Source organism: Hypanus sabinus, chromosome 24, assembly GCF_030144855.1.
Source record: "Hypanus sabinus isolate sHypSab1 chromosome 24, sHypSab1.hap1, whole genome shotgun sequence".
NCBI lineage: Eukaryota > Metazoa > Chordata > Chondrichthyes > Myliobatiformes > Dasyatidae > Hypanus > Hypanus sabinus.
In genome coordinates, this window is record NC_082729.1 from 31,612,361 (window position 1) to 31,638,232 (window position 25,872).

Genomic DNA, 25,872 nt, shown 5'->3' on the forward strand with positions numbered 1-25,872 from the left:
TGACCCCGGGAGTATGTGATGGGACGGTGTGGAGGGAGCTTCACTCTGTGTCTGACCCCGGGAGTGTGTGATGGGACGGTGTGGAGGGAGATTCACTCTGTGTCTGACCCCGGGAGTGTGTGATGGGACGGTGTGGAGGGAGATTCACTCTGTGTTTGGGAATATCTTGTGGGATTACAATCTACTAATTTCCATGCCTGCTGACACAGGAAGGTGATACGACTGGGATCCTTCTGGACCTCCACGGATTCTCAAGCAGCCGGAAGCTTCATGGTATCCACATCCATGAGTTTGGAGATTTGACAAGAGGGTGTGAGACATTGGGAGGGCACTACAACCCTCATCACAGGCGGCATGGCAGGTAAGACAAAGTCAGGGTCCTGTGGGGAGGGTGTCAGACCCCCGGGAACGTCCTGCCGCCTCTCGGTCACGAGGGTTGGGGACAAGTGGCCGCACCGGCAGACGTTTGGAGAATGATATCTTAAACCACCCCGACTGCCTTCGATGTGGAGTCCCGGCCCTCGCTGACACTCAGCGCAGCTCCCCCTCCCAGAGTTTGCCCACCCCGCCCCTCTGTAAGTCCATTCCGCCCACCTTCCCAGACTGTGTTCTGAACCATGGAAACTATCATCGAATGACCGTTGCAGCCCAACTGCGCCCGCCGTTGTTCTGTGACCAGCTGCCACTGGACGGAGTGAGTTCATGGTGTCAGGATCTCTGAGGATCTAACCTGGTCCCAACGTACCCGTGCAGCCGTAAAGAGGGCACTGCAGCGACTGCACTTCATTAGGGGTTTATGGAGCTTTGGTGTGTCACCAAAGGCACTTGCAAGTTTTTACAGATCAATCGTGGAGAGCATTCACCGGCTGCATCACCATCTGGGGGTGCGGGGGGATGTGCCGCTAATGAACAGGATCGAAATAAACTGCAGAGACTTGTAAACTTAGTCAGCTTCGTCATGGTAGCCACGGTACCATCAGGTAGGAGGTACAGAACCATGAACACTACGGGACAGTACAGGCCCTTCAGCCCTCCATGTTGCACCGACCCATATAATCCATAAACATAGAAAATAGGTGCAGGAGTAGGCCATTCGGCCCTTCGAGCCTGCACTGCCATTCAGTATGATCATGGCTGATCATCCAACTCAGAACCCTGTACCTGCTTTCTCTCCATAACCCCTGATCCCTTTAGCCACAAGGGCCATATCTAACTCCCTCTTAAATATAGTCAATGAACCGGCCTCAACTGTTTCCTGTGGCAGAGAATTCCACAGATTCACCACTCTCTGTGTGAAGAAGTTTCTCCTCATCTGGGTCCTAAAAGGCTTCCCCATTATCCTTAAACTGTGACCCCTCGTTCTGGACTTCCTCACCATCGGAAACGATCTTCCTGCATCTAGCCTGTCCAATCCCTTTAGAATTTTATATGTTTCAATAAGATCCCCCCTCAATCTTCTAAATTCCAGTGAGTATAAGCCTAGTCGATCCAGTCTTTCTTCATATGAAAGTCCTGCCATCCCAGGAATCAATCTGGTGAACCTTCTCTGTACTCCCTCTATGGCAAGAATGTCTTTCCTCAGATTAGGGGACCAAAACTGTACACAATATTCTAGGTGTCTCACCAAGGCCTTGTACAACTGTAGTAGAACCTCTCTGCTCCTGTACTCAAATCCTTTTGCTATGAATGCCAACATACCATTTGCCTTTTTCACCGCCTGCTGTACCTGCATGCCCACCTTCAATGACTGGTGTACAATGACACCCAGGTCTCGTTGCATTTTCCCTTTTCCTAATCGGCACCATTCAGATAATAATCTGCTTTCCTGTTCTTGCAACCAAAGTGGCTAAGCTCACCTTTAACCACATTAAATTGCATCTGCCATGAATTTGCCCACTCACCTAACCTATCCAAGTCACCCTGCATCCTCTTTGTGTCGTGGTTTCTCGTGCCCCACAAACAACCAGGAGATGCAGAAGATTCTTCAAGAAGGGTTAAACTTTAATTTGCAAATCAAAGCTGAGACAATCATTTAGCTAGTCGCTGATTGCCCACCAGTCCTTGTACATAGCATGTTTTATAGCAATCTCCTGGTTTAGTTGCATTAACATATCCAATTGGTCTATAGTTGCGTCTCACACGTACATCTGCCACAATTGTTTCTACCTATTGACTTAATCCTGTTCTAATCTACATCTCTTAGCTGCCTCTCATTAACACACCATTGTCTTCTACATTCTTAAGATTTCATTCTACTAAATTGGATAGATGCATAGCAAATAGCAAGTTCAAAGCTGACTATGTAGTTTTGGTTACACAGCAAACAATACAACTTTTATACTCCAATATTAGCATCCTCCTCACAGCTAACACCGCTCGCTGCCCAGCTTCGTGTCATCCACAAACTTGGAGATGCTACATTTAATTCCCTCGTCTAAATCATTAATATGTATTGTAAACAATATATATTAATAACTGGGGTTATTAATATAACCCCAGTTATATTAATATAACCTCAGTTATACCCCACTGAGCCTTGCAGTACCCCACTAGTCACTGCCTGCCATTCTGAAAAGATCTCGTTTACTCCCACTCTTTGCTTCCAGTCTGCCAACCAATTCTCTATCCACATCAATACCATACCCCCAATACCGTGTTTGCACACTAATGTCCTGTGTGGGATCTTGTCAAAAGCCTTTTGAAAATCTAAATATACCACATCCACTGGCTCTACCCTATCCACTCTACTAGTTACATCTTCAAAAAATTCTATAAGATTCATCAGACATGATTTTCCTTTCACAAATCCATGCTGACTTTGTCCGATGATCTCACCGCTTTCTAAATGTGCTGTTATCACATCTTTGATAACCGACTCTAGCATTTTCCCCACCACCGATGTCAGACTAACCGGTCTATAACTCCCCGGTTTCTCTCTCCCTCGTCTTTTAAAAAGTGGGGTTACATTAGCCACCCTCCAATCCTCTAATCCAGAATCTAAGGAGTCTTGAAAAATTATCACTATTGCATCCACTATTTCTTGGGCTACTTCCTTAAGCACTCTGGGATGCAGACCATCTGGCCCTGGGGATTTACCTGCCTTTAATCCCTTCAATTTACCTAACACCACTTCCCTACTAACATGTATTTCCCTCAGTTCCTCCGTCTCACTAGACCCTCGGTCCCTTACTATTTCCAGAAGATTATTTACGTCCTCCTTAGTGAAGACAGAACCAAAGTAGTTTTTCAAGCCACGTATTCATCTGAAATATCCTCCTATTTCTACTCTGACTAGCACATGGCACTGGTAGTAATCCAGAGATTATTACCTTTGTGGTCCTACTTTTTAGTTTATCTCCTAACTCCCTAAATTCACCTTGTAGGACCTCATCCCGTTTTTTACCTATATCGTTGGTACCTATGTGCACCACGACCACTGGCTGTTCACCCTCCCATTCCAGAATGTCCTGCAGCCGCTCAGAGACATCCTTGACCCTTGCACCAGGGAGGCAACATAACATCCTGGAGTCTCGTTTGCGGCCGCAGAAACGCCTGTCTATTCCCCTTACAATCGAATTCCCTATCACTATAGCTCTCCCACTCCTTTTCCTTCCCTCCTGTGCTGCAGAGCCACCCATGGTGCAATGAAGTCGGCTGCTGCTGCCTTCCCCTGATGAGACATCTCCCCCAGCAGTATCCAAAACAGTATATCTGTTTAGGAGGGAGATGACCTCAGGGGACTCCTGCACTACCTGCCCACTGCTACGCTGTCTAGTGGCCACCCCTTCCCTTTCAGCCTGTGTAGCCTTTACCTGCGGTTTTGTTACTGTACTGTGTGTTAGGGTGTGTCACAGGGAGTGGTGTTGTTACTGTACTGTGTGTTAGGGTGTGTCACAGGGAGTGGTGCTGTTACTGTTCTGTGTGTTAGGGTGTGTCACAGGGAGTGGTGCTGTTACTGTACTGTGTGTTACGGTGTGTCACAGGGAGTGGTGCTGTTTCTGTACTGTGTGTTACGGTGTGTCACAGGGAGTGGTGTTGTTACTGTACTGTGTGTTATGGTGTGTCACAGGTAGTGGTGTTGTTACTGTACTGTGTGTTATGGTGTGTCACAGGGAGTGGTGTTGTTACTGTATTGTGTTTTACGGTGTGTCACAGGGAGTGGTGCTGTTACTGTATGTGTGTTACGGTGTGTCACAGGGAGTGGTGCTGTTACTGTACTGTGTGTTAGGGTGTGTCACAGGGAGTGGTGCTGTTACTGTACTGTGTGTTAGGGTGTGTCACAGGGAGTGGTGCTGTTACTGTACTGTGTGTTAGGGTGTGTCACAGGGAGTGGTGCTGTTACTGTACTGTGTGTTACGGTGTGTCACAGGGAGTGGTGCTGTTACTGTTCTGTGTGTTAGGGTGTGTCACAGGGAGTGGTGCTGTTACTGTACTGTGTGTTACGGTGTGTCACAGGGAGTGGTGCTGTTTCTGTACTGTGTGTTACGGTGTGTCACAGGGAGTGGTGTTGTTACTGTACTGTGTGTTATGGTGTGTCACAGGTAGTGGTGTTGTTACTGTACTGTGTGTTATGGTGTGTCACAGGGAGTGGTGTTGTTACTGTATTGTGTTTTACGGTGTGTCACAGGGAGTGGTGCTGTTACTGTATGTGTGTTACGGTGTGTCACAGGGAGTGGTGTTGTTACTGTACTGTGTGTTACGGTGTGTCACAGGGAGTGATATTGTTACTGTACTGTGTGTTAGGGTGTGTCACAGGGAGTGGTATTGTTACTGTACTGTGTGCTAGTGTGTGTCACAGGGAGTGGTGTTGTTACTGTACTGTGTGTTAGGATGTGTCACAGGTAGTGGAGTTGTTACTGTATGTGTGTTACAGTGTGTCACAGTGAGTGGTACTGTTACTGTACTGTGTGTTAGGGTGTGTGACAGGGAGTGGTGTTGTTATTGTACTGTGTGCTAGTGTGTGTGACAGGGAGTGGTGTAGTTTCTGTACTGTGTGTTAGGGTGTGTCACAGGGAGTGGTGTTGTTACTGTACTGTGTGTTACGGTGTGTCACAGGGAGTGGTGTTGTTACTGTACTGTGTGCTAGTGTGTGTGACAGGGAGTGGTGTAGTTTCTGTACTGTGTGTTAGGGTGTGTCACAGGGAGTGGTGTTGTTACTGTACTGTGTGTTACGGTGTGTCACAGGGAGTGGTGTTGTTACTGTACTGTGTGTTACCGTGTGTCACAGGGAGTGGTATTGTTACTGTACTGTGTGTTAGGGTGTGTCACAGGGAGTGGTGATGTTACTGTGCAATGTGTTATGGTGTGTCACAGGAAGTTACTGTACTATGTAACAACCATTCTCTGACACACCATAATACACAGTACAGTGACAACACTCCCTGTGACGCACCGTAACAACCGGCCTGGCTCGAAGTGCAGGAAGGGTGTGATTGGCAACTAAATATTCCTGGATTTAGTTGCTTCAGGTGCGATAGAGTACGAGGGGCCAGAGGAGGAGGTGTTGCATTGCTTGTCCGAGAAAATCTTATGGCGGTGCTTTGGAAGGATAGATTAGAGAGCTCCTCTAGGGAGGCTATTTGGGTGGAATTGAGGAATGGGAAAGGTGTAGTAACACTGATAGGAGTGTATTATAGGCCACCTAATGGGGCGCGTGAGTTGGAAGAGCAAATGTGTAAGGAGAAAGCAGATATTTGTAGTAAACACAAGGTGGTGATTGTGGGAGATTTTAATTTTCCACACGTAGACTGGGAAGCTCATTCTGTAAAAGGGCTGGATGGTTTAGTGTTTGTGAAATGTGTGCAGGATAGTTTTTTGCAACAATATATAGAAGTACCGACTAGAGATGGGGCAGTGTTGGATCTCCTGTTAGGGAATGCGATAGGTCAGCTGACAGATGTATGTGTTGGGGAGCACTTCGGGTCCAGTGATCACAATAGCATTAGCAATATAATTATGGAGAAGGACAGGACAGGACCTACAGTTGAGATTTTTGATTGGAGAAAGGCTAACTTTGAGGAGATGCGAAGGGATTTAGAGAGAGTGGATTGGGTCAAGTTGTTTTATGGGAAGAATGTAATAGAGAAATGGAGGTCATTTAAGGGTGAAATTATGAGGGTACAGAATCTTTATGTTCCTTTTAGGTTGAAAGGAAAGGTTAAAGGTTTGAAAGCACCATGGTTTTCAAGGGATATTAGAAATTTGGTTCAGAAAAAGAGGGATGTCTACAATAGATATAGGCAGCATGGAGTAAAGGAATTGCTCGAGGAATATAAAGAATGTAAAAGGAATCTTAAGAAAGAGATTAGAAAAGCTAAAAGAAGATACGAGGTTGGTTTGGCAAATAAGGTGAAAGTAAATCCGAAAGGTTTCTACAGTTATATTAAAAGCAAGAGGATAGTGAGGGATAAAATTGGCCCCTTAGAGAATCAGAGTGGTCAGCTATGTGTGGAGCCGAGGGAGATGGGAGAGATTTTGAACGATTTCTTCTCTTCGATATTCACTAAGGAGAAGGATATTGAATTGTGTAAGGTAAAGGAAACAAGTAAGGAAGTTATGGAACCTATGACAATTAAAGAGGTGGAAGTACTGGCGCTTTTAAGAAATTTAAAAGTGGATAAATCTCCAGATCCTGACAGGATATTCCCCAGGACCTCGAGGGAAGTTTGTGTAGAAATAGCAGGAGCTCTGACGGAGATCTTTAATATGTCATTAGAAACGGGGATTGTGCCGGAGGATTGGCGTATTGCTCATGTGGTTCCATTGTTTAAAAAGGGTTCTAGAAGTAAGCCTAGCAATTATAGACCTGTCAGTTTGACATCAGTGGTGGGTAAGTTAATGGAAAGTAATCTTAGAGATAGTATTAATAATTATCTGGATAGACAGGATCTGATTAGAAGTAGCCAGCATGGATTTGTGTCATGTTTGACAAACCTTATTGAATTTTTTGAAGAAGTTACGAGGAATGTTGACGAGGGTAAGGCAGTGGATGTAGTCTATATGGACTTCACCCAAGCCTTTGACAGTTCCACATGGAAGGTTAGTTAAGAAGGTTCAGTCGTTAGGTATTAATGCTGAAGTAATAAAATGGATTTAACAGTGGCTAGATGGGAGATGCCAGAGAGTAGTGGTGGATAATTGTTTATCGGGATGGAGGCTGGTGACTAGCGGGGTGCCTCAGGGATCTGTTTTGGGCCCAATGTTGTTTATAATATATATAAATGATCTGGATGATGGGGTGGTAAATTGGATTAGTAAGTATGCTGATGATACTAAGGTAGGAGGTGTTGTGGATAATGAGGTGGGTTTTCAAAGCTTGCAGAGAGATTTATGCCGGTTAGAAAAATGGGCTGAATGTTGGCAGATGGAGTTTAATGCTGAGAAGTGTGAGGTTCTACATTTTGGCAGGAATAATCCAAATAGAACATACAGGGTAAATGGTAGGGCATTGAGGAATGCAGAGGAACAGAGAGATCTAGGAATAACAGTGCATAGTTCCCTGAAGGTGGAGTCTCATGTAGATAGGGTGGTGAAGAAGGCTTTTGGAACGCTGGCCTTTATAAATCAAAGCATTGAGTACAGAAGTTGGAATGTAATGTTAAAATTGTACAAGGCATTGGTAAGGCCAAATTTAGAATATTGTGTGCAGTTCTGGTCACCGAATTATAGGAAAAATATCAATAAATTAGAGAGAGTACAGAGACGATTTACTAGGATGTTACCTGGGTTTCAGCAATTAAGTTACAGAGAAAGGTTGAACAAGTTAGGTCTCTATTCATTGGAGCGTAGAAGGTTGAGGGGGGATTTGATCGAGATATTTAAAATTTTGAGAGGGATAGATAGAGTTGACGTGAATAGGCTGTTTCCATTGAGAGTAGGGGAGATTCAAACGAGAGGGCATCATTTGAGAGTTAGGGGGCAGAAGTTTAAGAGAAACGCGAGGGGGTATTTCTTTACTCAGAGAGTGATAGCTGTGTGGAATGCGCTTCCTGTAGAAGTAGTAGAGGCCAGTTCAGTTGTGTCATTTAAGGTAAAATTGGATTAGTATATGGACAGGAAAGGAGTGGAGGGTTATGGGCTGAGTGCGGGTAGGTGGGACTAGGTGAGATTAAGAGTTCAGCACAGACTAGGAGGGATAGGCTGTGATAGTTATATAAGTGCTAAAAGGGCCTTTTCCGTATTGTATCTCAATAAATACATAATTAAATCTATGAACACATTCAGCGTTACTCCGGGACAAAGGTTCAAAACAAAATACCAACAGTCACTCAACAGAACAAAGCACACGTAACACGTAAAGATAGCAAGTACGTGTAAGATATCAGTAAGATACTGTCAGAAAATATATTCGACCCGACCCAGACTCCATGAACGCCGGAGATCACAGTACAGGTTGACTTCTGCCCAGCGAACACTAGGGGGCGGCACCAGACCGCCCTCCTTCAACAAAATGTTTGCTAGTAAACCGCTGAGATCGGGAGAACAACCATTGACTGAGCTGCACACCCTCCACGTTACTTCCGGCCTTTTCATGTGACATCTCAACGCTTGTAGTTGGGATGTTCCTGCTTGGATTATTGTGCTTCGATCGGACATGTCTAGAGTGTTTCTCTTTGGAGTGAAACAGGATGAGGGATATGATTTGATAGAGTGGACAGCCAGGCTTTTCCCACTGGTCAGAAGTGGCTAATACCGGGAGATGGGGGGGGGGGGGGGGCATAATTGAGGAAAGTACAGCGAGTGGCGTCTCTGCCGAAGGAAGTGTAAGGCTCTCCTTCCCTCCGCAGGCCTGCAGGTCACCCTTGAGCAAGGTGTGGCACCTGCTTGGGCCACCCCCCCCCCCCACCCCCATTGAGAGTCCCAAGCCTCGGGAGAAGGTCGTACGAGCAGCCGGTGCAGATCACAAGTCCTGGTGATGCAACCACTGACGCCAGGCGGACAGTCTCCGAAGAGCATCGATCATGGCGGGGGTCACCCATCTTGTAAAGACACTGCCCAGGAGAAGGCAACGGGAAACCAGTTCTGTAGGAAAATTAGCCAAGAACAATCGTGGTGATAGACGATGCTCACCCACGTCATACGACGTGGCACATACTGGTGATGATATGGTGGTGTTAACAGCCTTTCCGCGGCGCAGGTGAGTCTAACGCCCGAGGGCATAGAATTACGGTGAGAGAGGAAAGTTTTAAAAGGAGACTTGAGGAGACTTTTTCACCTAGAGGGTGTTGAGTGTGTGGATCGAGCTGCCAGAGGAATCAGTTGAGGCAGGTACTGTACAAGAGTATCTTATAGGAATCATGTGGGGGTCGGGGCTTGGAGGAATTGGGACTAGCTGGGTGGGAACCATGGTTGGCATGACTTGAAGGCCTGTATCTATTGCTCTGTGGCTTTCTTGCTTATATCTTCCATTCCCGGTGACCCGGCTTCCAAAGTCTCCACACCATTCTATCATGTAGCAACCACAATTACACACAATACTCCACCCGAGGCCTTGCCAAAGTTACATGTGACTTCTCTGCTTTTATATTCAACACATCTGCTATGTATGCCATAGATGTTCTTTACCAGCCCCTCAAGTAAGGAGGCGTGGGATCCAAGGGGACATTGCTTTGTGGATCCAGAACTGGCTTGCCCACAGAAGGCAAAGAGTGGTTGTAGACGGGTCATAATCTGCATGGAGGTCAGTGACCAGTGGTGTGCCTCAGGGATCTGTTCTGGGACCCTTACTCTTCGTGATTTTTTTAGATGAACTGGATGAGGAAGTGGAGGGATGGGTTCATAAGTTTGCTGATGAAACAGGGTTGGAGGTGTTGTGGATAGTGTGGAGGGCTGTCAGAGGTTACAGAGGGACATTGATAGAATGCAAAACTGGGCTGAGAAGTGGCAGATGGAGTTCAACCCAGATAAGTGTGAGGTGGTTCACTTTGGTAGGTCAAATGTGATGGCAGAATATAGTATTGATGGTCAGACTCTTGGCAGTGTGGAGGATCAGAGGGACGTTGATCCGAGTCCATAGGACACTCAAAGCTGCTACACAGGTTGACTGTGGTTAAGAAGGCGTACGGTATATTGGCCTTCATCAACCATGGGATTGAGTTTAAGAGCTGAGAGGTAATATCGCAGCTATATAGGACCCGGTCAGACCCCACTTGGAGTACTGTGCTCAGTTCTGGTCTAGTCACCTCACTTCAGGAAGGATGTGGAAACTATAGAAAGAGTTAAAGTTAAAAAAGTCTCATCAGGCACCCCAGATAGGACACCAGTCTATCGCGAGGTTAACTGGCAGTACACATTTTCAGCTGGGTGGACTGGAGCGATGCGTGGTTAAGTTCCTTGCTCAAGGACACAACACACTAACTCAGCTAGGGCTCGAACTCACAGCCTTCAGATCATTAGTCCATTGCCTTAACCACTTGGCCACACCCCACTGTAAAAAGAGTGCAGAGGAAATTTACAAGGATGTTGCCTGGATTGGGGAGTGTGCTCTATGAGAAAAGACTGAGTGAACACAGAGGGGATGTCAGGGGTGAGTTTTTTATGCAGAGGGTGGTGAGTGCATGGAATGGGCTGCTGGCAATGGTGGTGGAGGTGGATACAATATGGTCTTTTAAGAGACTCTTGGATGGAGCTTAGAAAAATAGAGGGCCAGGTAATTTCTAAAGTACATGTTCGGCACAGCTTTGTGGGCTGAAGGGCCTGTATTGTTTTGTAGGTTTTCTATGTTTCTACGTTGCCATTTCAGGAAGCTGCGCAATTGCATTTCTAGATTCCTCTCCTGAGGGTACCACCACTTACTGCCTCAACCCCTCGTCCATCTGAACCCACCTTTATTTCCCAGCCTACATTTCCAGCTGGGCTAGGCCCTGCTGAACACTCTAACAACCTTCCCCAGTATCAGCAATTCACCAGTCGGTGTCGCCCGGAGTCCTGCCGTATCAGCCGTCTGTGTGGATTCTGCAGGGTCGGGATCCCCAGAGCTGCTGATTACTGCAGCACCCATCGACAGCTTTGTCTGTGTCAGAATCAGAATCAGCTTTAATAAGTCACGAAATCTATTGTTACGTGGTAGTCGATTGCAATTATGTAATCATAAAAAACTACAAAATACAGTAAATATAAAGTTAAATTAAACAAATAGTGCAAAGAGAGATTTTTGAAAAAGTGGTGAGGTAGTATTCTGTTCTGCACTGGGAGATGGTGGGAAAGTGGAACGAGCTGCTAGCACAGGTGGTGCATGCAAGCTTACTTTCAACGTTTAAGACAAGTTTGGATAGGTACGTGGATGGGAGGGGTATGATCCCAGTGCAGGCAGAGGGGAGTAGGCAGTTTAAATGGTTTAGCATAGACTAGATGGGCCAAACCACCTGTTCCTGTGCTGTACTTTTCCATGATTCCCCGGGTTCAATGTCCATTCAGAAATCTGATGGCAGAGGGAAGGTGTTCCTGAATCGTTGAGTGAGTGCCTTCAGACTACCTGCAGAGATGTTTAATTCTACCCGCAGAGATGTTTAATTCTACCCACAGAGATGTTTACTTCTACCCGCAGAGATGGTTAATTCTACCCGCAGAGATGTGTGATTCTACCCGCAGAGATGTGTGATTCTACCCGCAGAGATGTTTAATTCTACCTGCAGAGATGGTTAATTCTACCCGCAGAGATGTGTGATTCTACCCGCAGAGATGTTTAATTCTACCTGCAGAGATGGTTAATTCTACCTGCAGAGATGTTTAATTCTACCTGCAGAGATGGTTAATTCTACCCGCAGAGATGTTTAATTCTACCCGCAGAGATGTGTGATTCTACCCGCAGAGATGGTTAATTCTACCCGCAGAGATGGTTAATTCTACCCGCAGAGATGTTTAATTCTACCCGCAGAGATGTTTAATTCTACCCGCAGAGATGGTTAATTCTACCCGCAGAGATGTGTGATTCTACCCGCAGAGATGTTTAATTCTACCCGCAGAGATGTTTAATTCTACCCGCAGAGATGTTTGATTCTACCCGCAGAGATGTATGATTCTACCCGCAGAGATGTGTGATTCTACCCGCAGAGATGTTTGATTCTCCAAAGTTCTCAAGCCTTGTCATCCTTGTCCGTCCTGACAGGGACATGCTGGTCCTCTCGCTGGGTCCCATCTCTGCTGTAACGTGGTGACCAGAATTTGGACAGTCCGTGGTCTCTCTGGGGTGGTGTTCAGTTCCGACATGGGGGGCATCCAGTCTTCCTCTTTCACCACCTATCTCACGCGATGAAGGCATGGAAACCCATGACCCAAGGTGGGGAGCAGAAACCGGATTGGATGAGGACTAACCAATCAGGAGGGTGGAAGTACGGGGTAGCATTACCACCGGACGAGACACGCCCAGGCATGAATCATCCCTGATGAAGCTGGCAGAAACGTCGGTTATAATCGATACTTGGAACCGGCCGGAAGCCATTAACACCGGGAGCACGAGGTCTTCTTTCACTCTGCCTCCTCCACCTCTTCAGAGAATAAACCCAGCCTCTTCAATGCCCCTCCGTAAATGAAACACTCCACACCGGGCAACAACCCCGTGAGTTTCCTCTGCACTCCCTTCAGTACAATCACTGACAGTGCTGACCAGTACTCCAGCCATGGCACAAAAAGTTGTCTCAAGCCTCCCTGGCTCCTGTGTGCCGTCATCTCCACGCTCTCTACCCGCAGTCTCGGCTTCGTGATGCCTGGACGCACAAAGCGTTCCCGCTGATTCTCTAACAGCTGCGCGAAGCAACCGCGGCGCTGAGCAGGAAATGGTTACGAGGCCCGAGAACCGCTCGGCATTTCATAGTAAAAGAAAATCCCAGCTGCGCGGCAGGAAAGCGTGTGCACGCGGGAGCGTTTCCGCCGGCGCGCGGCAGGAAAGCGTGTGCACGCGGGAGCGTTTCCGCCGGCGCGCGGCAGGAAAGCGTGTGCACGCGGGAGCGTTTCCGCCGGCGCGCGGCAGGAAAGCGTGTGCACGCGGGAGCGTTTCCGCCGGCGCGCGGCAGGAAAGCGTGTGCACGCGGGAGCGTTTCCGCCGGCGCGCGACCGCGCAGCGTAGAGGGAACGGTGGCTTTGGTTCTCTGTGTTACGATGGAGAGATAATGTACAGGGCACCTCGTCAACATCGACCCTCAACAGCCCACTACACTAATCTATCATTTCCTGCCCGCCCCTCACACTGCGGACAATCTCCAGCAGCTAATTAACCCACCACCACGTTGGGATTTGGTTGGGGTCTGGAGCACCGAAGGGAAGCCCCCACAATCATTGGAAGAGAGTGTGTGTGTGCGGCGAATTCTAACTATCCAATTGCCACTGCAGATTTGTAATACCCGTAGGATGCCCCCTGCACTCACACCGATAGCGATTGTCGGAGCTAGAGAACTGCTGAATTCGATCCTTTATTAGCAAGTAACATACATACAATCTTGAAGCGATGAAACTAAGTGAAATCGAGCGGCCAACAAAAGACATGACATCCGCCGGTCCCCGGCTTCCAACAGCCCCGAGAAAGGCACTAGTACTCAACTTATTCCCCTCGTTCTTACCACCCCCGCTCCTGTGACCACTCACCATTATAAACACAGCGAACACAACCGAGAATACAAAGCTGATAGAGAACAGGTGCACGGCTGCAACAGTGTGTAAACACCACACAGAGACAGATGTGAGCTCTACCCACTGCACCCCGCCGACACCGACGTCCTGCACCCATTCCATCTCCCAAAGCACGCCAGGATCCATTCGTCAGGATCAGCAGGCATCTGCCGCGGCTGTGCCCAGTCAGCCCCACCCCCGCCACCCGTATTGAAATCTGGAGAGTGTGTAGCCGGGATTCAGCACCAGTCCCGAAGTACACAGCCTTCCAATAACAAAACACAACTCCAGACCTACCCTCACTACCCGTCACCCTCACTTCCCGTCACCCTCACTACCCGTCACCCTCACTTCCCGTCACCCTCACTTCCCGTCACCCTCACTACCCGTCACCCTCACTTCCTATCACCCTCACTACCCGTCACCCTCACTTCCCGTCACCCTCACTACCCGTCACCCTCACTTCCTATCACCCTCACTACCCGTCACCCTCACTACCCGTCACCCTCACTACCCGTCACCCTCACTTCCCGTCACCCTCACTTCCCGTCACCCTCACTACCCGTCACCCTCACTTCCCGTCACCCTCACTACCCGTCACCCTCACTACCCGTCACCCTCACTTCCCGTCACCCTCACTACCCGTCACCCTCACTTCCCGTCACCCTCACTACCCGTCACCCTCACTACCCGTCACCCTCACTTCCCGTCACCCTCACTTCCCGTCACCCTCACTACCCGTCACCCTCACTTCCTGTCACCCTCACTTCCTATCACTCTCACTACCCGTCACCCTCACTTCCCGTCACCCTCACTACCCGTCACCCTCACTACCCGTCACCCTCACTTCCCGTCACTCTCACTACCCGTCACTCTCACTACCCGTCACCCTCACTTCCCGTCACCCTCACTTCCCGTCACCCTCACTACCCGTCACCCTCACTTCCCGTCACCCTCACTACCCGTCACCCTCACTTCCTGTCACCCTCACTACCCGTCACCCTCACTACCCGTCACCCTCACTTCCTGTCACCCTCACTTCCCGTCACCCTCACTTCCTGTCACCCTCACTACCCGTCACCCTCACTTCCCGTCACTCTCACTACCCGTCACCCTCACTACCCGTCACCCTCACTACCCGTCACCCTCACTTCCTATCACCCTCACTACCCGTCACTCTCACTTCCCGTCACCCTCACTTCCTATCACCCTCACTACCCGTCACTCTCACTTCCCGTCACCCTCACTTCCTATCACCCTCACTACCCGTCACCCTCACTTCCCGTCACCCTCACTTCCTATCACCCTCACTACCCGTCACCCTCACTACCCGTCACCCTCACTTCCCGTCACCCTCACTACCCGTCACCCTCACTTCCCGTCACCCTCACTACCCGTCACCCTCACTTCCTGTCACCCTCACTACCCGTCACCCTCACTACCCGTCACCTTCACTTCCCGTCACCCTCACTTCCCGTCACCCTCACTTCCTATCACCCTCACTACCCGTCACCCTCACTTCCCGTCACCCTCACTACCCGTCACCCTCACTTCCTATCACCCTCACTACCCGTCACCCTCACTACCCGTCACCCTCACTTCCCGTCACCCTCACTACCCGTCACCCTCACTTCCCGTCACCCTCACTTCCCGTCACCCTCACTACCCGTCACCCTCACTTCCCGTCACCCTCACTACCCGTCACCCTCACTACCCGTCACCCTCACTTCCCGTCACCCTCACTACCCGTCACCCTCACTACCCGTCACCCTCACTTCCCGTCACCCTCACTACCCGTCACCCTCACTACCCGTCACCCTCACTTCCCGTCACCCTCACTACCCGTCACCCTCACTACCCGTCACCCTCACTTCCTGTCACCCTCACTTCCTATCACTCTCACTACCCGTCACCCTCACTTCCCATCACCCTCACTTCCCGTCACCCTCACTACCCGTCACCCTCACTTCCCGTCACCCTCACTACCCGTCACCCTCACTTCCTGTCACCCTCACTACCCGTCACCCTCACTACCCGTCACCCTCACTTCCCGTCACTCTCACTACCCGTCACCCTCACTACCCGTCACCCTCACTTCCCGTCACCCTCACTTCCTATCACCCTCACTACCCGTCACTCTCACTTCCCGTCACCCTCACTTCCTATCACCCTCACTACCCGTCACTCTCACTTCCCGTCACCCTCACTTCCTATCACCCTCACTACCCGTCACCCTCACTTCCCGTCACCCTCACTTCCTATCACCCTCACTACCCGTCACCCTCACTACCCGTCACCCTCACTTCCCGTCACCCTCACTACCCGTCACCCTCTTTCTTCTTCCACTTAACCTCCACTTGCTGTTACCACCTCCCGTAACCCTCTGCCTCCAGTCATCCTCTAGACCTCTTCCCCCTCCCATCTCCCTCTCCCTCCCGTAACCCTCAGCCTCCCTCATCATCCCCTGCTACAGTCACCCCCTCCCACCACCACCCCCCCCCCGTCCCATCCTCTGCTTCCAAGCACCCATTGCCCCGACACCTCACCCAACAGGTCTTCAAACTGTGATGTTTAACGCAAGGGCAAATGTCTATGGCGGGTTAGAGGAAAGAATGGCACTTGTGTTCACTGATGTCCTTTAACCCAGGAGAGTCTGCGGGAGCCGACACGTTCTCAGTCTTGTTCTATTCCTCCTACAGTCACGCAGGAGACCTGGGGAATTTTCGACCCAACGCCACGGGAAACATCTACCAAACAAAAGCACAAAGGCACCTGCATCTCCACGGGCCTCACTCAATCATTGGCCGTTCTGTGGTGGTGAGTGAGGGCGTTTCACATTTCTCCTAGTAGGTTGTTGATGCATAAAAGCAGGAAAGTGGGGAATAATTCACAGCACCCTCCCCCATTCAAAGAACACAGAGTGCTTTCAACTCCGAGGTATAAACTCCCTGGAGGGATCTGCCGCAAGCAATTATGAGTGCTGAGGGAGAGGTAGTGAGGGAGTGCCACACTGCAGGAGGGGCATGAGGGAGTACCGTACTGCGGGAGGGACAGAGAGGCAGCAGCTCACTGCGGGAGGGTCAATGTGGAGAAATTTTTATATTAGTAGAGAGGTTACTGAGGGGTATAGGGGCCAGAGAGCGTCACTGAGATGGGGAGGTGTGTAGGGACTGGAGGGGCTACAGAGTTGTGTAGAGGAAGGGGCTGATCACAGAAGGGGGAAAGGTGTAGGGGAGAGAGGGGTCACAGAGACAGGGTGTAGTCAAGGGAGAGGGTCAGAGACACAGCGAGAGGTGTAGGGAGGGAGGGGATCAGAGTCGAGAGAGGTGTAGGGGAGGGAGGGGGTCACAGAGACAGGGAGGGGTGAATGGGAGGGAGGGGGTTACCAAGACAGGGGATTTTGTAGGGGAGGGAGGGGGTCACAGAGACAGGGAGGGGTGAATGGGAGGGAGGGGGTCACTGAGACAGGGGATTGTGCAGAGGAGGGAAGGTGTCATTGAGATGGTGAGGAATATAGGGTCAGGAGGATGGATGGAAACAGGGAGGGAGTCGTGGAGGAGGGTGTTGTCGGAGGGTCAGTACAACCATGCATCCTGCTCATAACGTGCTCTACACTCCTGCCACTAACACCCATCTCTTGTTCCCTGCGACAGATTCACGAGAACGAGGATGACATGGGTGTCCTGGACATGCCCGGCAGCGCAGAGCATGGAAATGCAGGTCTCCGACTGGCCTGCTGTGTGATCGGGGTCTCCAGCCAGAGGAGCTGGCCCCAAGAGTGAGGGAGCCAGAGCCATACAGCCCCCCAGCCGGAGTCTCTCCCTCGGTGTCCTGCCTCACCCGCTCAGTGGAACCAAACCCTAGACTGCAGGCCCAAATTCCAAATCCAGGTCCAAAGTTTCAGATCCAAGTACAGGACTTCAGGCTCCACGTCCAAGTTCAACTTTAATCATCACTCAATGATACACATGAATACAACCAAATGGAACAGCATTCCTGCAGGGCCAAGGAGAACCAACAGTCATATGCAGCACATATAATTATGATAGCAGAAAAGAAGGTTGTTACAAAATAATTACTATTAAGAGAAATAATAATCGTATATTTCAAGTCTCTGAGAGTCATAGTCCGCAGGTTGACTCACGTATCCAACCCTCGATGCCACCTCCTCTCCGTAGGAAGGAGAGCCCTCAGGAAGTGGGAAGATAGAGATTAAAGCTGGTGGTTCCAAGACTGTGATCTATCGGACCAGGGACTCTCCAGCACAGGACCCGAAAGCCCTGGCTGGGAGTCATCGATCCCGACACCTTGTCCCATTCCCTGGGATGGCCAATCCGAAGACCAGCGGCAAGAGTTCAGGTTCCCTGCTCTCCCACCCAGACCCCGGCGCTGGCGGGCTTCACACAATAAATAAACGATCACTATCACCCTCAGTGTCTTTTCAAAGCTCTTCTCTGTAACCGACTTACCTGCTTCTTTGCAATGACTTCACCCACAGCACATGACGTGAGGCATTGTGCTCTGGGTCCACTGGCCTGTGGGCCTTCAGGGAGCCGGTCCTCCCCACGTACACCCTGTCTAGAAATGGCAGGGGCCTCAAGAATCCCAAAGAGGGGAGGACAAGAGATGCGGACTGGTATGGGGGGGGTGCAGTCAGAGAAATGAGGAGAGATGTACGGGAGTGAGGGATATACATAGACACAGAGGGGTGGAGGGACCGATGCGGGTTACAGAGATGGGAGCGGATGTAGGGGAGGAAGATAGTTACATAAAAAGGGGAGGGGTGTACGGGAGAGGGGGGGGGCTACAGAGATAGGGAGAGTGGGTCACAGTGATGAAGAGACTTGTAAGGGAGGGAGGGGAGTCATAGATGAAAAGGGGTGTCTGGGAGGAAGGGGGTATGAGGATACAGAGTGTTGTAGGAGCTGTAGGTTGTTACGAGACAAGGAGGAGTGTGGGAGAAGGAGGGGTCACCGAGGTGAGGAGGGAGGGTTGTAGGGGAGGGGGAGGAGGTCACAAACTGGAAGGGGTGTAGTGGAGAGAGGGTGTAACAGAGGCAGGAGGGTTGTAGAGGAGGGAGGAGATCAGAGATGGGGAGGGATAAGGGGTGTTACAGAGATAGGGAGAGGGATAGGGAGAAGAGGGGTATATGAGGATAGGAAAGGTTGTAAGAGCTGGATGTACAGACAGAAAAGGGTGCTGGGGCTGAAGGGAGATTCACACAGATGGAGAGGGAGGAGGTTAGAGAGACATGGAAGGCTGTAGGAGCCAGAGGTGGATACAGAGACAGGGAAGGTTCTAATGGTGGGTGAGGTCAGGGCTCCTCAGTTTCTGAAATATGATTTTGGGTGTGAAGAACTTGAGAAACTGGAGGCTGGTCAGACTCTCCTGACAGCCACAGCAGATCTGTCTCAGCACCCATCACCTTCGACTTCATATCCTGCCTGATATTGGAATCCTTTGAGGAGGTCACAAGTAGGATAGATAAAGGGGATGCGGTGGATGTTGTATATTTAGACTTTCAGAAGGTGTTACACATGAGGCTGTTTGCATAGTTCAGAGCCCATGGAGTTACTGACATGGTTAGAGCATTAGCTGATTGGTTGGGGGCAGCCAGTGGGAACAAAAGGTTCCTTTTCTGGTCAGCTGCCAGTGACTAGTGGTGTCCCGCAGGGCTCTGTGTAGGGACTGCTTCATTTTATGCTGTACATCAATGGTTTAAATGATGGAACGGGTGGCTTTCTTGCCAAGTTTGCAGATGATACGAGGATTGGTGGAGGGGCAGGTAGTGCTGAGGAAACAGGTAGGCTGCAGAAGGACTTAGATCAGGAGAAAGGGCAAGAAAGTGGCAAATGAAATACAATGTTGGAAAATGCGTGGCCACTCACTTCGGTTGTAGAAATCAATGTGCGGACTATTTTCTAAATGGGTGGAGGGAAATCCAAAAATATGAGATGCAAAGGGACCTTGAAGTCTTTGTGCAGAACAGCCTAAAGGTTTACTTGCAGGTAGTGTCGGTGGTGAGAATGCAGTGTTAGAGGTTGGATGTGATGCCGAGGCTTTATGAGGCACTGGTGAGGCCTCACGAGTCTTGTGAACAGTTTTGGGCACCTCATCTTAGAAAAGATGTGCTGGCATTGGAGAGGGTCCAGAGGAGGTTCACAAGGATGATTCTGGGAACAAAAGGGGTATCATAGAGGAACGTTTGATGGCTCTGGGTCTGTATTCACTGGAATTCAGAAGGATGAGGGGGGATCTCATTGAAACCTTTCGAATGTTGAAAGGCCTGGACAGAGTAGATGTGGGAAGGATGCTTCCCATGGTGGGAGAGTCCAGGACAAGAGGGCACAGCCTCTGGATAGAAGGGCATCCATTTAAAACAGAGATACAGAGTAATTTCTTTAGCCAGAGGGTGGTGAATTCATGGGATTTTTTTTTGCCATGCACAGGACACGTCGTTGGGTGTATTTTAGGCAGAGCGAGTTTCTTGATTGGACACAGCATCAAGGGTTTTGGGAAGAAGGCCGGGAACTGAGGCTGAGGAGGAGAGAAAAGGATCAGCCATGATTGGACGGGGGAGCAGACTCGATGGGCCAAATGGCCTAATTCTGCTCTTATGGTCTAATATCCAAAAACACTGGTTCCTTACTCAAACGCAATCTTGATCGTGCTATGTGAGGAAAAAAGATCTTAAGATTCGCGGGGGTAAGGAATCTCTGCTTACCCCTTTTCTCCCAACTCTGGGTGGTGAATTTCAGTCCGTTCCACCCCTCCCCTCTTTTTTTTTGATAATTTCACGCTTTCATCTTTCTCCTGAGCTTCGTACAGAGGAGGTTCGTGAGAATGAATCGGGAATGAAAGGGTTAATGTGTGAGGCCTGTTTGATTGCTCTGGGCCTGTACAGGCTCCAGTTCAGAAGAATTGGGTGGGGGGGGGGGGGGCGGATCTCATTGAAACCTACTGAATATTGAAAGGCCTAGGGTGGATGTGGAGAGGATGTTTCCGGGAGTGGAGGATCAGTGGAGAAATGTCCATTCAGCCAGAGGGTGGTGAGCTAATTTCCACAGGCGGCTGTGGAGACCAAGTCACTCATACTTAAAGCAGAGGCTCCTGGTTGGTCAGGGCATCAAAGGTCAGGGGTAAGGCTTGAGAATGAGATTGAGGGAGAAAACGAAAAGGCAGAGCAAACTCGATGGGCCGAATGGCCTAATTGATCTTCCAATGTCTTGTGGTCTGTCTACCTGTGGGATCTTGCTGCGCACACCCACAAGCCATTGTCTATGGAGGCTCAGGGAGGGGCTAGGTGTCAGGCAAATGCAGGGAGCTGCGCAGAAGAGAGCTAATATGATATACAAGTTTTTAAATCATTTCGCCAATCACATCCAAGCCTGTTCGTCATTCCTGCGGCTGCGCACTAAAGGCGGCGCCGTAGCGCAACGCTTTACAGTACCCGCGACCCGGGTTCAATTCCCGGCGCTGTCTGTAAGGATGGTGTACTGACCACAGTTCAAAGACGCACTGGTTAATAGGTCACACGAGTGAATCTGCAGATGCTGGGAATAAATAAAAAACACAAAATGCTGGCAGAACTCAGCAGGCCATCTATGGGAGGAGGTAGTGACGACGTTTCCAGGCGAAACCCTTCATCAGGAGTAAAGTAACATGGGATGGTCGAGGGAGGATAAGAAGTGGGGGGAGGGATAAAGTAGAGAGCTGGGAAGTGATAGGCTGGAGGGAAATGGGCTAGGGGGGAAGGTGGAGAATTATGGGAAATAAAAGAGAAAGAAAGGTAGGGCTGGGGGGAGATAATAGTGAGGGGGGAAAAGAGAGAGAAAGAGAACCAGACTGAAATAATAGATAGGGATGGGGGTAAGGGTGGGGGGCAGGGGTATCTACAGAGGTCAGTGAGTTGGATATTCATGCCGGCAGGAAGGAGGATACCTAGGCGGGAGATGAGGTATTGCTCCATTGACCTGCGTGTGGCCTCATCTTGACGGTAGAGGAGGCCATGGACAGACATGTCGGAGTGGGAGTGGTCTGTGGAATTGAAGTGTGTGGCCACAGGGAGATCCCGCCACTGCTGGAGGACTGAGCGCCGGTGTTCGGCGAAACGGCCTCCCAGTCTGTGACGGGTCTGCCCACTGTATAAATGGCCACATCGGGAGCACCGGATACAGTATATCACCCCAGTTGACTCGCAGGTGAAGTGGTGCCTCACCTGAAAGGACTGTCTGGGGCCTGGGATGGTGGTGAGGGAAGAAGTGTGGGTGCAGGTGTAGCACTTCTTCCGTTTGCAGGGATAAGTGCCCGGAGGGAGGTTCGTGGGGAGGGATGGGAGGGATGGATGGACAAGGGAGTGATCTCTCCCAGATCACTACATCAGACACTCAGACGGTTCAACCCGCGCCAGCTGAGGGGGCCCCGTACAGCGGGAGGGGCGGTGAGGGAGCGCCACACTGTGGGACACTATGCGAGCTCTCCTAACAAGTCGATTTACTTGGGGAATAAGTCCTGAGGAACGGTGGCTGGGACGGAGGAAAGGTGGAAGAGAGCGCAGTTTCGTCTTTGGCAGCCCGACTGGAGGAGTCTCCGATCCTTTCTCTCTTCTCGGAACTGCCCCTGGCGAAGTGCTGTGACTGAGTTTTAATTCCACGGCGTTTGATTGCGAGCACATGGCGAGCTGCCTCTCCAAGATGCCGGGAACGCGTTCTCACCCAGCTTCTGGCGGAAGAATCGCCACCGTTCAGACTAACTCCAAAGGCTCGTATTCATCGAACCACAGGTAGACAGACCGCAAGACATAGGAAGGTCAATTAGGCCATTCGGCCCATCCAGTTTGCTCTGCCTTTTCGTTTCCCCCCCCCCCCTCAACCTCATCCTCAACGGTTCGTATTCCCTTGAGAGCTGAGGAGAAGTGAGCTATTATGGCTGCGGGTGGGGACAATGGTGTTACCGGGATCGGCAAGGTGCGCCAGGTCCCCTTTCCAGCCACGGGTCCGCCGGAGGTGTCCCTGGCCCCGAGTAGGGGGATAGATGTCGAAAGGGTCTTCGTGCCGGTAGAGCCCCATGTAGGAGGTGACCCCGGCTACAGGCCCCTTGTAGGAGGTGTCCCGTCACCTCCACGAAGTAAACCTCCTCCATCGCCTGGTGGAGGTGAGGTCGCCGGTCAAGCCTTCGGTCGGAGGTACTCAGGGAGCCGGCACCGGAGAGAGGCTGCGGGATACTTTGCAGCGTGACACGGAAGGGAGCACTGCCAGATCCGCTAAGCCACGGGCCGGTTGCGGTGCCATGCCTCCAAGGAGTAAGAATTACCTTAAACGCCAGGCTGTTGCGGCACCACAGGGCCTCGCTTTTCCCTCCCCCCATCCCGGGACTCCGAAGGAGTAAGTCCCCGGGGCTGGACGGGTTGATTGTGGAATTCCTCCGGGTCTACTGGGACACGCTGGTTGCGTACCAGCAGCAATAGGTCACGAATGAGTCAGGTTTTATTGTTAAAGCAACTATCTTTATTAATATCTACCAAAATATAGAAACTTAAACGAAATAAACAGAAGTTAACAATGTTACGCGTATAGATCTGTGTGTATGTATAGCTCCCAAACTATCAAGCATAGAATAATTCTTGGTCTTCAGACGGCAAAGTGGAAAGGTTCAGTAATCGACGGAATAAACGAGTGAGGGGAGAGATTTGTAAATCCACTTCAAAGTGTGGAGAGAAGGAAATTACGAATCCCACAGATTCCACGCTGGCCAAATAGAATAACAGCCGCCGAAGATGTTGTCCGTCGCGTCGTTCCAAAAAACGGGTAGAAATAGGTGACATGTCACGCAAATATCCCTTCTTCCAAGTGGTAACCACAACCTCCACCCGCATCCAGGGAAGGGTTAACAAAAGTGGTTCCACAGCAATCCACATGCGGATGACACGAAGCGACAATCACAGATTCTCTGTGCACAATGTGCCGTTGAACAGCCCCATCTTTTGGGCATGAGTAAGCAGCCAACTGCTGCAGCAGCCTGGGAACCAAGGTATGTCTGTCTCTCCCTCCCTCTCCCTCTCCCTCTTCCTCTCTCTCTCCCTCTCCCTCCCTCTCCCTCTCCCTCTTCCTCTCTCTCTCCCTCTCCCTCCCTCTCCCTCTCCCTCCTTCTCCCTCTCCCTCTCCCTCCTTCTCCCTCTCCCTCTTCCTCTCCCTCCCTCCCTCCCTCCCTCTCCCTCTCCCTCCTTCTCCCTCTCCCTCTTCCTCCCTCTCTCCCTCCCTCCCTCTCCCTCTCCTTTCTGACAACTGAAGGTCCCAGCGCTCTGTCGCAGCGTGTCATACTGACGTCATAGTCCCGTCTCATCCCAGCGTCTCTTAAAGAGACAGTCCACAGTGACCGGGACCTGTGGTCACGTCCACAGCCCAGAGTCCCAGGCGAAAGCCTGGCGGACAGGTGAGATGTCCCTCTCTTGGCATAGGGCGGTCGTGCTCCCGCTGCCGAAGCAGGAGGATATTCGCCGCCTGAGATCGGCGCCCAGTGTCGCCTGGGCTCCGCCCGGACCACTCCTACACGGTCCATTCAGGACAATATCCACCTCCTCCGAGAACGGATACACCTTTCCTGCGAGGCTGGCGGGAAGGTCACCTTTCATCCCTCTCTCTCTCGGTCAGGAGAAGGCGTTTGACACCTGCTCGGTCTCGGACCGCATTTTGCACGCTGCTGCGGAGCGCCTGATAAAGATTACTGAATCCTTGACTGAGCACTTTAGCTTTGGGAAGGGGGCTGCCTGATGTCGGGGCAATTGTATTCTGCCTGCGTAGAGCCTTTCCTCTGCCTTCTTCGGAAGCGGTTGACAGGTCTGGTTCTGCGTGAGGCGGATGAAGGCTTATGACCAGAGGACGCGAGACTGACAACCCTTCTGCTCAACCGCGCCCTCCTCCAGGGTCATTTGGAGAAAGTGCTCTGGTCTCTTAGTGGTGGGACTAAGAGCATTCCAGTGGAGCACCGTACACCTCCTCGATTTGGGGGTCTACCTGAGCCCTACCGCGGGGACTCGATTGGCGAAAGTCTCTGCCCAGCTGGGGCGCTGGCCGGGTCTTCTCCGCACAATGTCCTACCGGAGCAGGGCGCTGGTCATCCACCGGCTGGTGGCCTCCATGCATTGGCACCGGTTGGTCACTTTAGTACCGTTCACTGTATTTGTTGCCAGGGTCCAGAGAAACAGGAGGCGCTGGGTTCTGATTGTGGAGGGTGGTCAGTGCATACCCAGTCGGCAGCCCTCCGCCTCAGGACCCTGAAGAGGTACGTGCGCACTGAGCCTAACCCTAATGCGCAGGCGACGCACTTTCTTCCTCGGGGCCACTGCCTTCAGGAGGGTTCGTGGCTCCCTGCTGTGAGCATCAGCCAGGCCGCTATGCGGGAACTGCCAGGTTTTTACCGGGAGACGTGGCTGGTCTAGGGAAGGGCCAGCCCCTGCACCTACAGGGATCAGCGCTCGGGCTGCGGGAGAGGTCATTTCCCATTCCGCCACGGGGGTGCGGAGTCGCTCCGGCCTCCGAGGGGCCCATTCCCCTAGACCTCAAGAGGCCGGTCCCGGACAGCACGAACCGCCTCGCGGAGATACCACGACGCGCCGAGACAGTTCCCGTATGGGCTGCTCTTGCACACTTCATTGTCTAAACCTGTCATCCGGACACGCCGTGGCGGTCTGTCCTAATATCAGGCAGTGAGGTGGGGGGTCTCTCTATACGGGGGCTTTCTCCCCTGTACAACTGGGGACCCGGGGTGGAGGGTATTGCACAGGTCAGTGAGCAGGTTCACGGATAAATCCCCCGTCCACCTGTCCTGTCTGTGGACGGGAGGAGGGAAAGCGCTGTGTCTCCATGGTGTGGGAGAGGGTGTCAATATCTGAGGGGGATGCTCCTCAAGTTCTTCCTGCTCCTCAGACCCGCGCTCCTGGTTTAGGGGCACCCAGTAAGGAGGAGGGGGGGTATCTCTCGGAGGATCTCCTGGTAGGCTTTCGCTTGGGTCTGGCCAAGATGGCATTTGACGGACCAGGCAACGGTCTGTCGAGGTCTCTGGCCGAGCTGACTGCCTGTTCCTCTTCCCGGGTTACATGCGGGTGTCTTTGGAGAGAGAGTCTGCGACAGTGGGGGATTTCCAGAAATGATAGGCACCCCGATGAACTGAGTGCATTATTGATAATTATCAAAACTGGTTTTAATATGAATTCACTAACTATTGTACTTGGATATAAGACTTTGCTCTTTTGTTATACAAAATGGAGCTGCG

General features: G+C 51.0%; 1 protein-coding gene across 2 annotated transcripts in view; it reads left to right on the plus strand.

Moving 5' to 3' along the window:
• Positions 1-18,026, plus strand: part of LOC132380781 (uncharacterized) — an 82,998-nt gene extending 64,972 nt beyond the window's left edge. For both annotated transcript variants that reach the window (XM_059949773.1, XM_059949772.1), the window contains 3 exons: positions 210-361; positions 16,302-16,419; positions 17,256-18,026. In XM_059949773.1, the coding sequence (XP_059805756.1) occupies positions 210-361; positions 16,302-16,419; positions 17,256-17,384 (399 nt within the window). In that variant the 3' untranslated portion in view covers positions 17,385-18,026. The remainder of the gene's footprint in view (positions 1-209; positions 362-16,301; positions 16,420-17,255) is intronic.
• Positions 18,027-25,872: the final 7,846 nt, after the last annotated feature.